The sequence below is a fragment of the Alexandromys fortis genome, unplaced genomic scaffold (assembly GCF_014885135.2).
Source record: "Alexandromys fortis isolate MF-2015 unplaced genomic scaffold, M_Fortis_MF-2015_v1.1 scaffold_48, whole genome shotgun sequence".
Classification (NCBI taxonomy): Eukaryota; Metazoa; Chordata; class Mammalia; order Rodentia; family Cricetidae; genus Alexandromys; species Alexandromys fortis.
Genome location: NW_026067947.1, coordinates 458983 through 479977, shown reverse-complemented (window position 1 = coordinate 479977; position 20995 = coordinate 458983). Strand labels below are relative to the sequence as shown.

General features: G+C 39.4%; 1 protein-coding gene across 1 annotated transcript in view; it reads right to left on the bottom strand.

Moving 5' to 3' along the window:
- Tafa1 (TAFA chemokine like family member 1) overlaps positions 1–20995 on the bottom strand; it is a 526236-nt gene that overhangs the window by 101481 nt on the left and 403760 nt on the right. The window contains exon 3 of the mRNA XM_050149345.1: positions 13849–13989. Coding sequence (XP_050005302.1) covers positions 13849–13989 — 141 coding nt within the window. The remainder of the gene's footprint in view (positions 1–13848; positions 13990–20995) is intronic.

Genomic DNA, 20995 nt, shown 5'->3' with positions numbered 1-20995 from the left:
CCTAGGAACATCCTTATAACATCTTCCACAACTAAATGTGTAATCTGACAACTTGCACTTTTTGCTGCTAAAAAATTCGCCCACCCACCCACCCACCCATCCATCTATCCATCCATTCAATAATTACTAGAGAGCATTGCCTGTATCCCAGGAACTATTCTAAATTTCAACACATAGTGATGAAACCAAGCCTGTTTCCATGTAGCAGGTGATCTAACAGGAGAGACGGACATTAGCCTAAGTGTGTTAAAGTCAAAGGATAGAAACTATACATTCAGAAAGGAAAAGCAGTGGGTCCTTCAGGAGGATAGACATCAGACTTCTTGAGTTGATACATGCGGGCTGGAAAAGAAGAGTCAGATAAAAGTGAGAAAGGGGTCACCAAAGACACATTCCACATGGAGGAATTAATAAAAGTCAAGGAAAGTGATTGTGAAGTCCTGAAATCAAGGCACAGAGAAAACTTGAGGTGAACAATGATGGGTATGTGTTGGAAAAAAGGCATAAGGAAGAGTCTCACATGTTTCAGTAGCGGTGTTCTCTGGGGATATGCACATGAGAAGGGGGCAGGTACTCTCAAGATTCTTACCAGCAGTGTCTCAGAAGCCTAGTCCTGACTAGTCTTTCCAGGAGCTCTCCACTAGAGGGCCCACGTGAGTCTCCACCATGTCCTGGAAGATGCTACCAGGTTCTTTTCCATCAGTAGTCCTTAGTACATACAGAGCTTTGAAAGGATTATAAGAAACAATACATATAACACATGGGGTATGGCGCAAACTGAGAGACTAGTAATTATTCTTTTTTACTTATAAACAAATGATATTACCAACTTTAATATTAAGTTATAGCAAATGGTCCATGTAATTGATATCATTTCCAGCTGCTGTGGACAGCTGCCTCATTTGTAGAAAGAAAAGGGCATGGCAGTATCTAGAAAGACTCCAAATAAAAGATGGCATCATTTGTAAGATGCAGTGTACATAGCCTGGCTCTGATAGCTTTCTGGCTCTAGCTGCCTCATGGCCTATTCGAGAACATTCTATGATTTTGAATTTTGTGATCCTAGTAAAATATCTCCAGTGTAATACTCCTTTTTCTATGAGCAACTGCTGAGGTGGTGTTTTATGTTAGCTGCACCCTGGGGTATATTGATGAGAATATGCACCAGTGCAAAGAAAACTTCACGAATACCAAAGGAGAAAACGAGCAACAATTTCTAAATTAGCACATGCAAGTCATTCCAAATTTAAAGAAATGTGGCCTTCCTTTGAGAGAGTGGCTGGATAATTACCCAGTCTTTTTCCTAACATAAATACTGGGAGCTGGCAGTTCACTGGAACGTTAGACTTAATGTGATAAGGAAAATATAAAATAATATCAGGCATTATCGAGACTGCTCTTCATCTTAGTTACTTTCTGTTGCTGATATTAAATCTCATAACAAAAGTAAAAAGTGATTATTGTGGAGATGGAGGGGAAAGGGAATAGCAAGGCAAGGGGGAAATGGGGGTCTCTTAATTAAGAAGGGAGATAAATATAGAAGCAGGGAAGAGGGTAAAGTAACAGTAAGTTACCTAAAAAGTGATAAGAATTACACAAGTAAGGATCTACCTATAATGTTTGTAAGTCAAAACATAAATATACACTCACAGTTTAAATGAAAAATGTCCGTCTGGGCTGACAATGCTTCCCCCAAGAGCCATAGACCAAAGAACAATATCCCCAACAACAAGCATGAGAAGTCCTCTTTTGAGCTGTTGGTCAGAATTGTCTAAGAGAATTCCAAAATATTATAAACTATTGCTATTGCCTTTGGTTGTCCCCAGAGAAGGAAAGCAAGTCCTTATTGCTGAATACATTATGAATATCAGACACAGCTCAGAGGACCAGAGCTGGAGATGATCAGAAAACCACATCCTTGTGGACTAGCTCTCATTACACCAGAAGGTGCCATGCAAGCTAACAAGGGAAGGAGACAACCAAGAGTCCCAGCCATCATAATGACCACTATTGCACGACAGCCCCTAAGGGTGTAACAGTCACATGTGTATCTTGGTTGTAACCAGCAGTTCTCTAATTGGACTTAGGAGCTACTCAACAAGAAAAATTATGCCTTTCAAACCACCCAAGGCTAATGTAGTCACAGATCTTAGAGGAGAACCTAAAGCTACCATAAATTTTTTTAAACCAGCACAACCGTAGCTATATTATAAATACTCATCCTTATATCCACAGATAAAAGTAGTTCTTATTCCTTATCAAGGAAGCTTTTCTTTGCAACAGAGACCATTGCATGAAATCACAACCTACCAAAATTGCAGAGTTGTAGAGCCCAGTCCCACCTGATACATCTATAATACAACTTTTGAATCTAAGGCTCAAGATCATTCCAGAAGAGGAGGCAGAAAGACTTAAAGAACCAGAGAACAGAAAGTTTGCTGTGAAATTTTGTTTTCTAGAAATGTCTGAAGCTACACCCAAGAAGTTTCACCAACATAACTATGTAAACCAGAGAGCAGGAGAAACAGTCTTCCCCTCCCCAGGGAAAAGCATACCAACTGTCTGTCCAATATCAAAAGGTCAGACCTGAAAGTATATACATATAAGCAACATTATATGGATTGTGTAACTTGAGTTTATGTATTTAGGAATGCACACATACATACGTCTATAAAAATTCAAAAAAAAGAAGCCACAAATTTCAAAGAGAGCAAGGGTAGGATACATCAAAGGGTTTGGAGGGAGAAAAGTGAAGCATAGAATGATGTAATTATATTAAAGTATAAAAAATTAAATATTTTTTAAATGTAACTTAATAGGCTTATTTTGCCTCAGAGTTTCAGGTGGGGAATTCACAGCAGGAAGATTCTGAGGGATCTGACCCACACGAGTAACCTGTGTCCACAGTCAAGAAGCAGCAAATGATGGATACCTGAGTTCAACTCTTTCTTCTTTCTATATAATCCAGGATCCCAATCTAGAGAGTGGTACTATCCACAGTGGGCAGGTCTTCCCACCTCAGTTAACCCAACCATGATAATCTGCCATAGGCATGCCCAAAGGTCCATCTCCTAGGTGATTCTAGACCTCATCAGGTTGACAGTTTGAGATTAATCATCACACCCTCTGTTTTACAAGTGAAATGGGGTGAATCGGGGATGATGAGAGTTCTGTGCCAGTGTTCTTTGTCAGGTGTATACCCCAAAACCATCCAGATGGTCCTGAGAAGTTGGTGCATGCAATCGCCTTTCTGAATCCTTTGCATATTTTGGAGACCAGGTCCCTCATCTCATTTTCAAGAGGAGGAGATTTTGATGCACTAATGGTTACGACTCCTGTTGGAGAATTAATGGGCACATGCTATCTCTGACTGATAAATAGCCCACTAAAAGGCAAGGGAGAGGGCACAGAGCATGGACTAATGTATGTGGAGTTATTGTGGCATGAGGTTATAGAGCTGGCCCTATGGGGGAGGAAAATTAATCTGCCACTGCAGGCAGATAGTCGTGGTTCTAGAAGACCACATTCCTCCTGCCAATGAGGCTTTCTTGCCTATTCTGGCAAGGTCTATAGAAGACTGAAGTGGAGGAAAAAATAAACCCTGCATTTTCCAATCTTATAGTTAAACAAATTTTGAATGTAGATATTTCTGGGTCTCTGCCATCTGGTTAGTATGGATTGTAATTTCTTGTTACTGTGGCTATGGAATTTCACAAGCCCCTGAGGTTACAACTTTGCTTACAGTTCAGGAGGGTACAGCCCATTATCCTGGGGATGTCATTGTGTCAGGAGAGTGAGGCAGCTAGAAAAACCATCTATACTTTGGAAGCAGGGAGCATTGAATGTGACTTTGCTTTCTCTAATGTAGTCTTGGATCATAGCCTGTGAGATGGTATCAGCCACATGAAATGTGGGTTTTCCTACACTGACTAGCCTAATGTAGAAACTCCCTCCCAGATGGGCTTACAGGCTGTTTCTTTGATGTCAAATTGACAGTCATGATTAGCCATCATAGTAGGCAACTCATGCCCTGTTTGCATTAGGAGTAAGCCTTCAGAGATTTAATAAACTTCAGAAGATGGAGGAAAGTATTAATTTTTAAAAGTATTATTTGACTGTGTGAATTTATATGTGAGTGTCAGGAGGGGCCATCTGCATTGCTGTTCTCTTAGATGACATTATCAGAAGGTACTGCATAGAAATACGCTACTATCCCCGGCAGTGTCCAGCACCACTGCAGAAAACAGGGCCATGGATCTTTCCAGGGGTCTGAAATAATTCACAAGGCTTTCTTGTTATTAATATGGTCAGAGCATTAATAAAACAAGACCTTGAGACCCTGTCTTCCTGAGCCTCAAGACCAGCTACAGGAATGAGGAGCTGGTTCCTTAAATTTAGAGCAGCATTTTTTCTCCCCTTTGGGAAAAGAAAAGAATTGATTAAAAGTGAACCCATATGAGAACAACACACCTGGGCTCTTTAGAGATAAATGAAAACCAATTGCTTTGGGAGAAACACAATCATTTATGAAAATGATATCATGTGTCATCAAATTTATAGCAGGTAGATGACTGATAGGGAATGGGGCTATACCATGATCTCTTTCTCTGCCTCTGTCTCTGTCTTGCTCTCTCTCTCTCTCTCTCTCTCTCTCTCTCTCTCTCTCTCTCCCTCCCTCTTTCTTTCACACACACACACACATGCATGAATGCATGCACACCCCCACACTCACATATATATTCACCCATGCATACACACATTCACACACAAAAGCTTGCATGCCCACCTTTTACTGCATGACATGTATTTTATGAATGCTGTATTTCACAAACCTATATTATGCATCAAATGTAAGTAATTCATACATAGTTTTCCCACTGAAATGACACCAAGTTCTCTGATTTTTTTTTAGCTGCTGTCTAGATCCATGGAGCTAAAATGTGTGAAAATGCAAGGAATTAAATGCTCAAGGACTGTTGCTAAATAAAAGTAAGCACAAGCAGCTATAACACATCCAATTTCTATTATGTCCTCAAAACATCCAGTCTCATTACAACTCCTCGTATTTATCATCCTCCCTTTGGTGAGCCACACAGAGAAGAGTGGCTAACTAATTGAGTTTGTAAGCCGTTTGTCATTAAGAATGATTTAAATGTAATTTTTCTCTCCTCCCTCCTTAAGACTGAATATTACCAAACTTTTCATCTCTGCCTACTTGATTGATGAAACTGCATCTCAGTGTTTAATTTACATTTCTCTAAATGAGTAATGTCCAGTCATTTTTTTCAAGCTTGTCAGCCATTTCTCTTTCTCTTTCAGTGACTTATTTGAGGTATCCCCCTATGCAATGCTATAACATTACAGACATGGATCATTCTATTTAATCTGGTAACATTTGATTTATAAAGTTTTGTGTATGCACATCATAGGCCTGTGTGCGTAATTATTTTCTGTAAAGATGTAATGGTTACTTCTGGCAACTACATTGTAAAATAATTGTAGGGAATGGAGGACAGAGAAAATTACTTTTATTTTTTACTTTCCCTTTGCTGCACCTATATACATAAGCTCCTTTTGAATAGTTCTCATAGACAAATAACTATACATTATATGGGATGCAGTGTACGTTTGTACTATAGGGTGAATACACATATTTCTGTATATATCGTGCTGTTTATTACTTTTCACTAAAAGTATTAGGAAATAACTTGCTTTTAGCTGATAAATAGTCAAAGAAAAGTGACTATATGAGTCACATGACTTTCATCTCATAGTCTTTATAATCAGGTGTCAGTAATATTATTGTGCTAGAGACTTAAGTAGCTGTACAGAAGAATGGAGGCTGAGGAAAGATGAGGTGTCCTATCCAAACACAATTCCAAACTTATGGTACGCTGCTGGCCAAAGGACTGATGTGTACATGGCTCTTCTCTCTGTTGGTAACGACTATGCAAACTGGAAGAAAAGGCTAGGAAGGTGATGGAGGATAGTACAATGGCTTCTGCTCTGAAAACTGCTGCTCACCAGGTTCCTGCTCTTCTTATCACGAAAAGGAGCGAATGCAGAAACTGGCTTTCAGTTAAGAGGTGCTTCTTGTACGAATGCAGCCTCCAGTTCCTTTGTGGCTGGGCGGGTGCTGGTCTGTAGTTGGGAACTCAATGCCGTTTCAAAGAGAACTTGCATATAGTTTAAAACCCACATCTGCATCTGCAAGTGCAGCCATTTCACACATAACGGCATCTGAGCTTCTCTTCTAGTGGGAGGAGTTGGTTATGCCTATTAAGCCAGCTGGACTTGCCCTTTCAAGAGCAAGGCAGCTATTAGAGGGAGGTGGTGGAGAATGGCATCTCTGACACGTCACATCAGCTCCTCACATGGTGCTTCATTGAGTGGATGACAAGCAACAGTGCAGAACCCAAAGAAATCTTTTCCCATCACTAACATATTTGTAAATAAAGCAAACAAATTTTTAGGCTATGTCTTGAAAAGTCTCTAGATTATTGGCAAACTGTACCTGAACGTCACAGGTCATGAGATATTGGAAAGATCTGTGCACTGTTTGCCTGGGGGGGGGGGTTCTAAGGAAAAACTCTGAGCCATAGACATAGGAAAAACAAAGAAAAAACTATAGTATCTACAATGTTATGGCCTTGTGTCTATATCATGGAGCACATAAGATCTATGTAAGTGCTTGCAACAGAACAAAAGCTTATAGTATAAAATATTTGACACTCATTGCAACTTTAACCAACTGCTCGTCTGCAGAACTTCTTAGAACTTTTAATATGATAGTACAGTTTGGCAGGCTACCAATGGGACTATTTAGTGTCAAATTGTATATAATATTATTCTATGGAAAATATGCTGAATTTAAAATTTATCTCTATTCTCAGGCTTTCCCAGCATTATATTGTGTTTTGGGATTAAGATGGTATATGTCAAGTACATCAAGAAAATTTTATCATGTCTTTTCCATCCAATCAATATCCATGAAACACTTGCAAAAATTCAGGTTCTGAATCTCATGTCATACAACTGTATGAGACTATATATTACAAATCTAACTCTGTCAAGTAAAATTGTTTGTGACAGGAACTTTATATGTAGCCCAGGTCAACCTCGAAATTATGATCTTCTTGCTTCAGCCTCCTGAGTGCTCAGGTTATGAATTACACTATCATGTCTGTTAAATTTTTCTTTAATTGTTCTAAAATGTTGTCCTTCTACCCACAGATAAGTGTAGTTCTCATCAAGAAAGCTTCTCTTTACAACAGACAGAGATCAATATAGAAAACCACAACCAGTCAAAATACAGAGTTGTGGAGCCCAGGCCCAAAGGATACAGCTGTAAAATACTCCCTCATCAAAGTGTAATGAAACATTCAGAAAGATTTTGGGGCCAGAGGTTCAGAGAGTTTGCTGTGAGATTGTGGGTCCTAGTTATTCTCATGAATTTCTGCCAACATGACCGCCTAAATGTGAGCTGAAGAAAGTTGACATCAATAGACAAAGTAACATGGGCAGAAAAAAGTCCATGAGGCCTCAACCCTACACAAATAATTATGGGCAAACTGAGGAAATCTGGGAGTAGGAAAGGTGGCCTTCCACAATGAAGAGAACACCAAATGGTTGTCCAGTATCCAATGGTCAGCCCTGGAAATATACAAAGTAACACTCTAAGGACCAAACAGTTTATATTTTGAAATATATATATATATATATATATATATATATATATATATATATATATATATATATATATATATATATATATATATATATATATATATATATATATATGAATATATATATGCATGCAATAACAATTAGTGAAAAAATAGGCCATAAATATGAAAGAGAGTGAGGAGGGATATATGGGAAGGTTTGGAGGGAGGAAAGTGAAAGAAGGGATGCTGTAATTATATTATAATCTGGAAAAACAAAACATAATCCTCTCCAAAAGAAACAATCCCAAAACAACAATAGCAATACTGAATAGACAGTTCTTCAAGACAATGAATCAATCTATTTTGTGGAAGATCTGTCTAGTGTTTGTGTTCAGTGTCTATGAATACCCTTTCTAACTCACTACCTTTCCTTTCCTCCTATGGCTCTCTCACTCTGTGGCCTTTCTCCTCATGTCTGCCAGTCTTCTGTGCTGTCAGAATCTTTGTGTCCCTTTCTTTCTATGTGTTCTTGTCTTGCAGCCTTATGACAAGCTAGGAGAAGATTGTGCTGACGTACAAGGACTTGTTTGTGTTACAAAAGTTACTAGGAAAGTAGTGACTCATTGTATTAGCAAAGGGTTTAAGGAGATCTTGGGATGCTCATGGGTGAAGGGTTAAGAGATCTCTAAAAGAAGTTTGCTTCTGCGCTCTTCCCCATGCCTGGTGACAGAGGGTAAGACATAATAATATAAGAGCCTCAAGTCAAAATCACCAGGAAGTGGAGTCATTGAAATAGTCATCCTCTTCTCTTACTGAGAAGAAAGACAGATGAAGTTACAAAGTCAAATCAGACTTTTACTAGTTTAGACTGAGGTTAATGTCTACAAGGCATTACAAAGCCCCTGTACTGTATGAACATCTCATTATGAAACAGGTCCTCCCTATAACACACAGAGAAAGAGAGAGAGAGAGAGAGAGAGAGAGAGAGAGAGAGAGAGAGAGAGAGAGAGAGGCATTGCCATGTTAATACTCAATTATATAGAACTAAAAGCATGGTTTACAGAATCACATTTACCTAATTTATGGCAATGACTCCAGAAGGTACAATTCCTATGATATCTAATAGGAAGATACAGACATTGCTCGAAGTATATCATATTTCTGTAATGCCTTTTCCTATTTACCTAGATATTTGCATCATACAAGAAAGCCTTTGAAGCTCAAGTGTGGTAATACCAGATGTTGCTTTTAACTATATTTGATGCATGAGGTCTCCTGGAGCTCCACAGCCCAGGCTGACCTTCTGTCTCTGCCTCTTAGGGAAGAGAGTAAGGGGAATTCAAAAAATATTGCAAGTGTGGAAAGTAGAGAGTGAATAAATGAAGGTATATTTAAACATTGAGAATCCTATGTAGCTATTGACAATTATGTCTGGAAGAATATTCACAAACATGGGAAATATTTATCATATATTAAGTTAAATGACCCTCTATCAGTTAGTATCACAGAATCTAAATCTAGTAAATATCTCCATTGAGCTTTTACATTTTGATGTTTGGCTAGGACTATAAGGCAATCACCAAAACCATGACCATTTCTGGAAATGGTATCATGGGTGTTTTCAATGTATGGGTATTATTTATCTGTGGCTTTAAAAATCCCTACAATGAACTTGAACTCCTGAGAAGCAATCAATGCTATCCAGGATGATTGGTTGGAAAATATTCTCAGAACACATGGGGGCCAAGATGCCACCATGCTGAATTAACATGACAGTGATATTTCTAACAATTATTCACACTTACTAGTATGATAAGAAATAGAACTTATAATTTAGAGAACATTTGAGGAGTGCCAATGTGGAAATCACATTACAATCATAGTTCTATTATTCCTCACCTCAGCTCCAGGAGGCATTAATCCTTTGCATTCTCATTTTGGAGAGGACAGCACACTGTGGTGAGAGGGACACAACTTGCCAGAGGCTGTTCTCCTGGTAAAAGGTTTAGCTGTGATTCTGATAGAATAATGTAGTCCAATATTCTAGCAACTCCATCAAAATGATGGCTCCGTACTTATTTTTTTCATATTGAGTGTTAGGCTTTCCAAACAAATTAATTGATAGCTACATGTACTTGTCCATACATGCCCATTGGTGCAGGAGAATTGTCTGTATTCTGTCAATCATATTTTAAATAAATGCTGATTGGCCAGGCAGGAAGTATAGGCGGGGAAACCAGACAGAAAGTAGAGGCGATGAAATGAGAACAGGAGAATTCTGGGAAGCAGAAAGTTGATTCCTCCCACTCCTGCCTAGGCCACCGAAGCAGCAGGATGTGAGCTACCAGATGAAAAAGGTACTGAGCCACATGGCTAGCATAGATCAGAATAATGGGTTAATATAAGATACAAGAGCTAATAAGTAGCCTGACCTAATGGGCCAATCAGCTTTATAACTTATAGAGATCTCTGTGTGATTTTCTTTGGGGTTAAACAGTTGTGGGGTACCAGGCGAGACAAAACCCCCAACAACAAACAGGACCCTCCATATTACAGCCCATAGTTTTGAAATTGAAGTGTTATTTAAATACAAATATTCATCATTATACTAAAGAACTTTTAAATTATTTTTTCTTGGAATACAGAGGTGGTGGTCCTTTTGTTTGAAACAATCACACTGACAATAGGTTCCAAAATTAAATAAACTTGTCGTGAGATGAAAATATTGCTGTCATATGGTTCATCATCCAACACAAAATTAGAGCCAAATGTAATTTCTCACTCTCTCAGCACAGCCAATACACTGTAGTTTGTGTTTTTCATCCAAGATCTGAAGGCAAATCCATTCTAGATGGTTAGTGATGAAAATAAACTAGAAGCAGGATGAAGATTTATAGGTAACAACCTCAATGCTTTCTTTGGCCATTGTAGCTTTATGCAGTACAATGCCTCCTGCCTTCTTGGCAAGAACTTCCTCCTGTAATAGGCCAATATGGCTTTAGTAGGCTAGCTGCCTTCCTTCCCTCATTACCAATTCTTCATGGTGTTCATTGTGATACAGAAGAGTCCAAATCACAATCTACGTCAGTCAACCTCAGTACCAGTGACACTGTTGTAAATCCTTTGGTCAGTGGAGGAGTCCAGTGTAATGTGGATGCTTAGCAGTATTCCTTGCTAGGGCCAGCAGCAGTAGCGCTCCCCTTCTTGATAGATATTACCAAGTGACTCCTGGGACACACTGCAACAGTACAGAACTGGTAGTACTATATTCTAAAATTTGGGTAGTCACATCCTTCAAGACTAAATTGACTTTTCCATGGAACAGAAGGACAGATTGATGGACATGTATGCTTGTTCCTCTGGCTGTTGTTGACCAGGCAAAAGTCGACCACTTGACCCATGTTGGACCAGTCACACACACACACTGTTGTCTCAGAAATCTTATTTAAAGCATGGGATCTTGGTTAAATATGCTTTACTGAAGCTTTACTATCAAGCCAAGTGAGATCAGAGTGGTGCCTTTTACCATTTCTAATTCATATGAGAGTGTGATGCAAATACTTGAAGAGAGAATCAGGCCCTAAAAAGGAGAATGAAGTAAGCAAAGATCAGAAATCAAAAGAAGAACAAAGACAGCAATTGCCAGTGGTTCCTGCAGAATTCTTGTACTTTCTAAAATAACTTATCTCTTCCTTGCCATAACTTGAGTGTGCTTCTCTCTCAACCACCGGCTAGTCCATAAAGAAAAACACAAAATGCAATCTTATCTAGGAAGTGTCCTCCTTACCCTGCATATCTAGAAAAAGAAGAGTGGACCTAAACCAAGAGATAGAATTTCTCAGTCCTGTTCTATGACCCTGCGCTCATGGGTCATTTCTCTGAGTCTCAACTCCCCTGGTGAAGAATCACGAAATCAAATCATACATACACCTTTAAATTTTATTAACTGTAGGGAAGCACTGCTTGGCTATAGTATATAATGATGTGGGAGTGATTTCTTACTAATAAAGAAACTGCCTCAGCCCTCATAGGACAGAAAATTAGGTAGGTGGAGTAGACAGAAGAGAATGCTGGAAAAAAGAAGCTGAAGCTGAATCAGTGAGTCGCCATGATGCTCCCACTCCAGACAGATGCAGGTTAAGATCCTCTCTGGTAAGCCAGCTCATGGGCTACACAGAATATTAGAAATGGGTTAGAACAATATGTAAGAGCTAGCCAATAAGAAACTGGACCTAGCCAGGCCAGGCAGTGTTTGAAAGAATACAGTTTCCGTGTAATTATTTCTGGGTATAAATTAGCCATGCAGGTGGCCGGGTGCCGGGGACGCAGCCCTGCCGCTCCTAATTTCAACAATATAAGATTATCTTAAGGTGTCAGCAAGATTTAGGATTAAAGTCTGCGACACTGGCATTAAGAGTCACAAAAGAAAAACTGTCAAAGCATGTATTAAGGGGATTATCCTGCTATCCTTAGTCTGTTTCTTTATGCTTGCATTGGGAAAGAAACAACCTCCACTTATAGCCAGTCTCTGCCATGGCCTCTTATGATTTCTGTATGTTTGTCTTTATGTTTTGGCAACCAGCTTTATACTAAAGAGGGTAGACTGATGTAACCTATAGGATAGCAACCAAATAATGACACACGAGCTCTAAGGTTTAACATAAAGGGCATTGGAACTTATGTTCTGCTTTCTTGAAGGCACTCTGGGGAAAACCTACCATCATGTTGTAAAGAAACCAAGCTCCAATGGATAGGTTCGCATGGCAGAGAACAATAGCACTTGCCAACAACTCTATGAACAAGCCATCCTAAAATCTCCCACTAGCACCAGTCAACATGATAGAACTCAATTGCGGCTCCATGAGTGCTTTCGAGACAGAACCTCCCAGCTAAGTTTAAGTCTTAATCCACAGGCATGGTAAGATAACATTGGAAATTTAACTTAATCTATTTATTTGATACAGGGTTATATGTAATCCAGGTTGGTCTTGAAATTCCCATGTAACCAAGGATGACTCTGGTTCCATTTCTACCTTCTAGCCATTGTGATTACAGGTATGCATAACTACACCAGGCTTATGCCATGCTGGGGTTTGAATCCAAAGCCTTCTGCATGCTAGGCAAGCATTCTACCAACTGAGTCACAACCCTAGTCCAGTGTTTGGTATTTTTGGCTGTTAAATTTGGGTGTGATTTATAACACACAGAAATAGAAACCTCATATAACAATAGTAAGCGTTTTGGTAGGATTAGCTAAAACAGCAATGAGCAATGTGTACCAGATTTTAGCACATACTCAGACAATGGTGTTCACTCACGCATATATCCAAAGCAACTAGAGTGATACCTGGCAGATAATTTGTGATTGCTAAATATCTTTTAAATGAACTTTAGGTACTGTAAACTTTCCTATTACTAACACTACCATGACCCCAAACAAAATTCTTTCCAAATAAGTTGAATCCATACATTTTTTGTTCCAAAATTTCCTTTACTTAGTTTTCTTCTACAATATTTAATACAATGTATTAAAATATGTGAAATCGCTCAAGCCAGATGTCTCACTCTTCTTAACCCCCCTTTTGTGTGTGTGCTTCTATAACAGAACACCTGTGACTAGATAGCGTACAAACATACTAAATTAATTCCCACAGCTCTAGAGACTTGCATGTTCACGATCAAGGCATGAGTGTTTCTGATGGACGTTTGTATTATTCTGACGGTGGCCTGTCATGATTCCTCACTACATAGTGGGAACTTCATGAGTGTTTCTGATGGCTGTTCGTATTCTAATGGAGGCCTTTCATGATTTCTCACTACATATTGGGAACCAGAAAAGGAGGGGCACAAGAGGGGCTGCACTCCCCTTTTTTAATACCGCTAACTTCACTCACGATGGTGCAGCCCTCATGATTCAGTCACCTTCCAGATGCCTCATTTCCTGAATCATCAAAATGGCAGTGTGCCTTCAACATGAGTTTTGAAGTACACATTCAAACCTAACACCAGAGGAAAAAAAGTTCCACATATATGCTGAATTCTGACATTTAGCCTCACAACAGTTTAGATATGCCTTGTCCATGGTCCAGAAACACAGTTTACACAAGAAAACACATCGTATGTTGTGGGCAGTGAATTAATGAGTGGATATCCATTAGAAAGGCTAAAACCCATTACTTACCATCCACGCAGGAAGGTCGGTTTCTTGTTGTCCCAGCCACTTTCCCAGGTAGACAGGAACACTTCACTGTTTGCGACCGCTCCTCTATACGGTTCTTGTTACAACACCTGTGGGCTGCAATCACTTCGCAGGTCCCTCCTTCTGTCAAGACAATAAAAAAGATGGACATTGATTATTTCTAACTCCAGGGCTCCTGTGGTGTATTAAAATACACAGACAGATTTGGAGAATATGACAGGAATTATAGAGGGGCCCTGTGACATACAATTACTAAAGAGCTCTCTTCCATGGTCCATTGAAGCCTCAGAGAACCCAGGCATTGAAGTTCTACACTCAAAACAGCGAAGAACGCCAGCAAATAAGTAAATGGGCATCTCGAGATGTGATGATTCTGGGTTGGATGTAATAGAAAGCAGTGGAGCAGCAAATGCCTGGAGTTTAAATGCCAAGTAAAGAGACCACCTGATTTAGATGCTCTGTGCTGAGCACTCATACCTGTGCTATCTGCATGTAAGGTTCTCTGAACACCCACTAATGAGGAGCAACAAAAACCCAGTGATGCAGAACCTACAAGGCCATAAAGTGGCCAGGAATCAGGTCCCTTTCCCACTGCCTACCCATGCTAAGGGGGCTGAACTGAATAAAAAATCTAGCCCAGAATCATTGTCAAACCCAGGTGGCATGAACAAATGAAAGAGAATTTCTAGAAGAAATGCCATGTGTTTTTTGTGGCATGGCTACATAGGATGCCATTTAAATAGGTAGGGCTCACGCAGGCATGAACCAATGTATATGTGTATCCTAATGGATCCCACTCTCTACTAGCTCCTGGGCAGATGAGCTCCTGGGTCAGGGTAGATGTTGGTGGCTTTGGATTTTGCTGTTGTTGTTAAGCAATCCGTACACCAGTCATTTTCTCTATTAGCCCTCTCAAATGCTGAGATTAAAGGACTGCATTGCAACAGTTGGTTTGGGTCAGTTTCTTCCATCTGGAAGCAATGAGCTTTCCAGAGTTATAAAAGGTATCAATAATCAATAATCCCAGCATTAAGTTTTGAATTCAGAGACAATGGATTTTCATTTTATCAAAATGGGCTCTTAGAATTCTTGACCTTATAATTTTTGGTTTTTGGCATTCAGTAAGCAGAGATGGCAAGAATTTGTTGAACAAGTGCTCTATATGATACTGTTATAAGCTCTAAGGTGACTGTCTACTATCCAGATACATAGAAGGTAACACAAGCAAGTGGAAAAAAGGGGACAGAAAAAACTGGATAATTAAGATAGTTCTCTGAGAACTCAGCTACAACACAGTGTTTTAGGTACAGTAGGAACAGGGCATGATGTGGTTCTGTACACCAGTCATTGGAAAGTTTAGAGAAATTTTGTTGCGTGTAATCTCTAAGGGGAGCAAGATGCCACTTGCATCCTAGTTGAAGAAATGGATGCCATGAAACATCCTACAATGCTATCTGACAAACTGCTGCAGCAGGAGAGGAATTTGTCCCCAAATATTAATAACAACTGCTACAAAGCCTTCATCTGCTGTTAAAGAAACACACCAAAGTGACCCATATTAGACAGGTAGTTCTGTCTCCTGTAAGAGAAGAGAAGAGAAGAGGAGAGCCCAAAGCTTAACCCACTGATTTTCATTAGAACTTCACTCTTTCCAATTAGTATTGGAGGATCTTAATTTCTTCATCTGTAAAGTGAGAATTATAATCCCAACTCCTACAGCAGATGTGCAGATGTAAACTAGAGAACATGCCCACCTAAAGAGGTGATCAGTGAGCTTGATGCATAGCCCAGAGTCCCACAACAATACCTGCAACAACAGTTGCAGAGGGGATTTCTGCCTGGCATTCCTCTCCTTTTGTTTCTTGTTTGGGTTTGGCTGTGATGAGGACCAAAATCAGGGCTTTGTGTATGCTAGCCATGCAGAGTTACATCTCAAGTCCAACTCTCCTCTTTCCTGTCTCAGTGTATATGGTCCCTTCTATTGCCTCTTAGCTCCTATCCAGCCCCATCACTCAAGCACAGAGGCATAGTCCTGAAGTACTGTCTTAGTGCCTATGCATCCAACACCACCTCCCTCCATCATGTACACAGAAACTATAAAAAAAGAGGAGGGATATAGGGCAGGGGACACACACGTATGTATATGTATACATATACATGCTTCTGTGTGTATGTGTGTTTGTGTGTGTGAGAGAGAATCCTCAAGAATTTTCTTTGTTACTCAATGCCAGATCAATTCTTTAGAGAATGTCTCATGATCTCCACAACTATTCACTCTTTTAGTACTCCATGAATTTCTAATTACCCAGAAGTCAATGTTTGTGGTTCCTCCCACTCAAGCTATAAACTAAGACAAGATCAAGGTTATTGTTTATTTGTTCTCAGTCCTATCAACACAGAGGAAGTCTAGAAGTCTTTTTTTAATGACTGATTAAATAAATAAATTAGCTGACTTTACTAGCAGTAGAGTATATCTCAGGGTCTGTAAACAGGTAGAGTGGGAGATCCATTTGTAAAGGGAGATTACAGAAAATTTCTAAGATTGTGAGTTGAAAGACAAGGTTTTAATGGGCAGTTATGAAGAGCAGAACTCATCATAACATATATAAGATGATAATCTGAGGTATTGTAAATGTCAATTTATTATTATAGAGTAATTTTAGATTTCCACAAGATTTATGAAAATGGTACTAGGAAGCCTCAAATATATCTCACTCTGCTATTTCCTGCTTGTGTTATCTAATTATTGACATCTTCAATATGGTGCACTTGTACTTTATTGATCCCTGGCATTATGATCCAGTCCTATGGTACCTGCTTGCTTAACAGATTCTGACTTTGATGACTGGGAATTCTTCCATTGGCTTATGCATTGCTTTGACAGGTGGTGACCACTGTAAGTTTGTTTGACTTTTGTTTTGAGGACTCTCTTACTTTCTGACTCTTACTCTTGTTCCGGAATCACACTCTCTAACATATTTACATTAACCAAAGTCTAAACTCTCATAGACATTCTTAATTTTAACCTTTTCTACTCCAGGTTTCAACCAGACAGATGAAACTGTATTCACTTTTCTTATCTTTCTAGGTGCCTCATGGCTGTGACATCTTCCCAAACATTGATGGCTTTTTAGTAACCTTGGCATTTGGGGGTAGACTGGTCAGGCGTTTTGCAAAATGTCTTTCAGTTGGGCTTTACCTAATGCTTGTCGTATGATTAGAGTGAGATTATGTGTTTTTGGAAGAAGATTGGAAAGATAAATGCTGCTCTGGTCCCATCCTACCACAGGTATACACTATCAATCCATCTTTCCCTTATTAGATGCTGAATCTTGTCACCAGGCTGAGGTAGTAGCTGACTACTATCTTCATTGTTATTGTATTTTCCCTTCCTTTCTACTTTGTAGTATACTCCCTGGAAAGAAGTTGCTGTGAACAGTCTACATTTAGGAACCAAGGAGTTATATTCTGTGTCCTGAGATTATGATGATTCATAAAAGTATCTGGAATTCTTCTGCATGAGCTTGGTATCTTTCTCCTCATTTTCACTTATTTACATGTATACTCATGGATTTTATTTATGCGTGATCTTATTTTGCAGTATGAGGTCATTTAATTGCTTCAAATATTGCTGATTTGAATACTGTGAGGTTTCTTTTGGCTTCTATGTCCTTTGCCACAGTGACCATTGTTATCTTGATTTGTTTTTGTCATTATTATGAATACTTCCTCACTTCTTGGCTCTTCAAGATGAAGATGTTAAATGAGCATATTGTAGGTGTCCTGGCCTTATGCTATAATTATGTTTGGAGCCATTTATCCAAAGCAATTATTGTGGCATTTCAAATACATACTACAACCAAGAACTAAGGCTTCTAGGCCAGATGAGACAAGATTCAATTGGAGGGCACTTCCTCTTCCTTCTCTCAAGAGAATCCTGTCTCTTGCAGTGTGGCCAGAATAGCAATTTGGAAAGACAATGTCCAGTTGTGGGTTTTACTTCAGTACCACATCCTTGGCACCTGTGTATAGGAGGGATTGCAGAAAAGAAAGGTGGCCAAGCAAGAGGGACAAACAGCACTGTACAATACTTAGCAGGAAATAGAACTACTTGAACTTGGGACAATGGAAAGCATCTCCCTATCCCTATGCTCACAGGCATGGGATTAGAGATAATGCAACAGGGTACATTACACTCTCATCCAGTCACCCATGATCATATTGCTTTAGCTAGCAGCTGTCACCTACAACTTCCTTTAATCCAACTTGTAATAGATTTATATTTCATGAAAATACTACTAATTTAAGTGATTACTTTGCTTTAATACCCAGCAGCAGCAATATTTTGGAGGAAAAACAGAACAAGGCATGTGGATGCTCCCAGGAGGCAATTTGAATCTCATTTGATTTACACTCAAGTCAGCAGCAATGATAGACATGCAAGATCTTGAGTGTAGCATGCTGGATCCCAACAACTTTACATGACATTACCCCCCAATATATGAGAAAACAAGTCCCAGACACAATTGATAACTGGATTAGATGCACACAAATGTGACTTCGGACAACAATGCCACTAAAGCAGTTAACTTGGTCTGGAGAGCTGACTAAAGCAAAAGTAAAGAACTTGCCACCCAAGCCTGAGGACCTGGTTCAGATCACCAGGACCCACGTGAGAGGGGAGGGTGGCAGGTTTCTGCAATGCCAACATTGTTTGGGCAAAGACTGGTAATCCTCGGAGCTTTCTGGCCAGTTTGTCTAACCAAATCAGTGATCCTCACAGCAATTCAAAATTCAAATCTATCCTGATCATGTAAGTTGAGTCTATTTGCTTGTGCTGACAAAATGAAAATATGTAACATTTTATAGGAAAAGTTTTCCTTATGCTAAATTATGATTTGTGGGGTTTATAGGTCATGTAAATGAGTCCAGATGCCTTCACAAAAGGAAAGGAGTCTGCTACCACAGTGCCTGAAAATTTAGTGCAACAAAGTGTTCTTTAACCATACCACTCTGCTAAGGAAGAACGAAAGCAATTGCATTTAACCCGTTAGCAGCTATACAAAGCTAGTACTAAATGACAAGCATCGAATGGATGGAAAGATGGATGGATGGATGGATGGATGGATGGATGGATAGATGATGGACAGGCACATAAATACAGAATGTAATTGAAAAAGGTGGATTTCTTCAGCATAGTAACTAAAGTACAGTAAACATGTCAAATGTGGCTCCCCACCCAGATCTATATTTAATATTTCTTAGTGATAGCAGCATCCCATGTTTAATTTGATCCATGTAAAATTTAGCCAGAAAGTGATGAAATTGTAGGAAAGTAAAACCCTGTTTTTGTAGCATAACTATAGAGATTACAAAGTCTATTGTCCACACCAACTGGCTGCTTGGAAAAGCAGAATGGATACACACATACCAATCTGTCTAAATCAAAGAGAAGTTTTATCATACCCCTTTCTGATAACTGGAAATATGGACCACTTTATTTAACATTATTTGTATTTTAAGGACCATCTTGTGAACTGTCCCTTTAAATCTAAATGCCAAAGTTATTTAGAAATCACAACAATAGTTGTCATGCAAATGCTTTTCAGCCTTTTCCGTGGCGCCATTGCCAATCCATTCCCAAATTTTGACTTCGTCCAAGTTGAAATGATTTCAAGATGATCTATGACCTGTCAGAGCAGTCATTTAAGAGCTCAGACAATCAGACGTCCCCTTTCTGCATATGGATTATTTGGAAAATGACTTCTTCGGGATTCTGTAGAGTATTTGTACGCTCAGCCAATCACCCAGGTGGAATAACTGATTAACTATTGGCAGAGGATACAGTGCAAATAACAAACAGTTTGGATGCTGTCTGTACTACTCAGATATTCAAATCATTTTTCATCTTGACTATAGAAAACAAGTCTATGATAAAGTATCTATAAAAATGCAACCTTCTACCCTAAGTTGACTTTTATAAAGGGTTCTGTTATTTTCCAGTTAGGTCCTAATACATGAAGTGTCTGGTTAATGTAGGTCCCTTAGAAATAGCTAAGTATGTTCAGTAGACAGCAACCTCCTAGTTCTCTTCCTACCCAAACTTCAATAGACTCTCTTGCCTCTTCATCCTCTTCACTTACCTTCACCCAGGTGCAAGGGGAAAATCCCTTGCAAGGAAACCCCATGGGGCCATTGTTTCCTTTCCCATCCCTCTTGATCTCTTTGGTTTGTCAGAGCTCTGAGTGCATTATCATATTTATTCTTTTTTGGGGGGGTTTCGAAACAGGGTTTCTCTGTGGTTTTGGAGCCTGTCTTGGAACTAGCTATTGTAGACCAGGCTGACCTCGAACTCACAGAGATCCACTTGCCTCTGCCTCCTGAGTGCTGGGATTAAAAGCATGTGCCACCACCGCCTGGCTATCAAATTTATTCTTAAAAGAAAAAGAAAATTTCTAATACCCTCAAAGGTGAAAAGAAGTCATCATTTTAAGATTATTTTTGGCAGCATCAACTCTCTGCCAAACCCAAATGCTCCAAGCAAGAGATCTCTCTTTCTCAGCTCTGTGCATCACTGTCTTGCTCTAACAAGAGAAAAGACCCAAGGGAGATGGATTGCTAAGGAAAATGTTTCTTTTCAAAGGACTCTGCACTGATGGCAATTGCGTGTCATGATGGAAAGGGAAAGCCTAAGAATGATTGGCAGGCAGATGATTAAAAACAGAACTGAAGGTTGTCATCACAACCAGAATTTGCCCCTGGATTGGAAAGCTACTAAAAGTAGCCTATACTAAGCAACTAGTTCATTCTGGGCTACAAACTGGGAAAAACCAGTTGAAAATGTTCACTCATGGGAAGTTTCTTATGTCTATTCCTTTTCATCTGCCAAGGAAAAGTATTTATCTGTGTGTTGATGGCTTTACAAGCAAGAAGCGGCATAGTGGGACAATTTAAATTACCACAAGAGCAGGCTTTTTTTGGGGGAAAGAAAACAATACTCTAGGCCAGGAGATACAGTGAACTTCTTTTCTTTCCCAGAAAACAGAACAAAAATGAACACTTGGAATTCCTTCATTTTCTCTCTCTCTCTCTCTCTCTCTCTCTCTCTCTCTCTCTCTCTCTCTCTCCC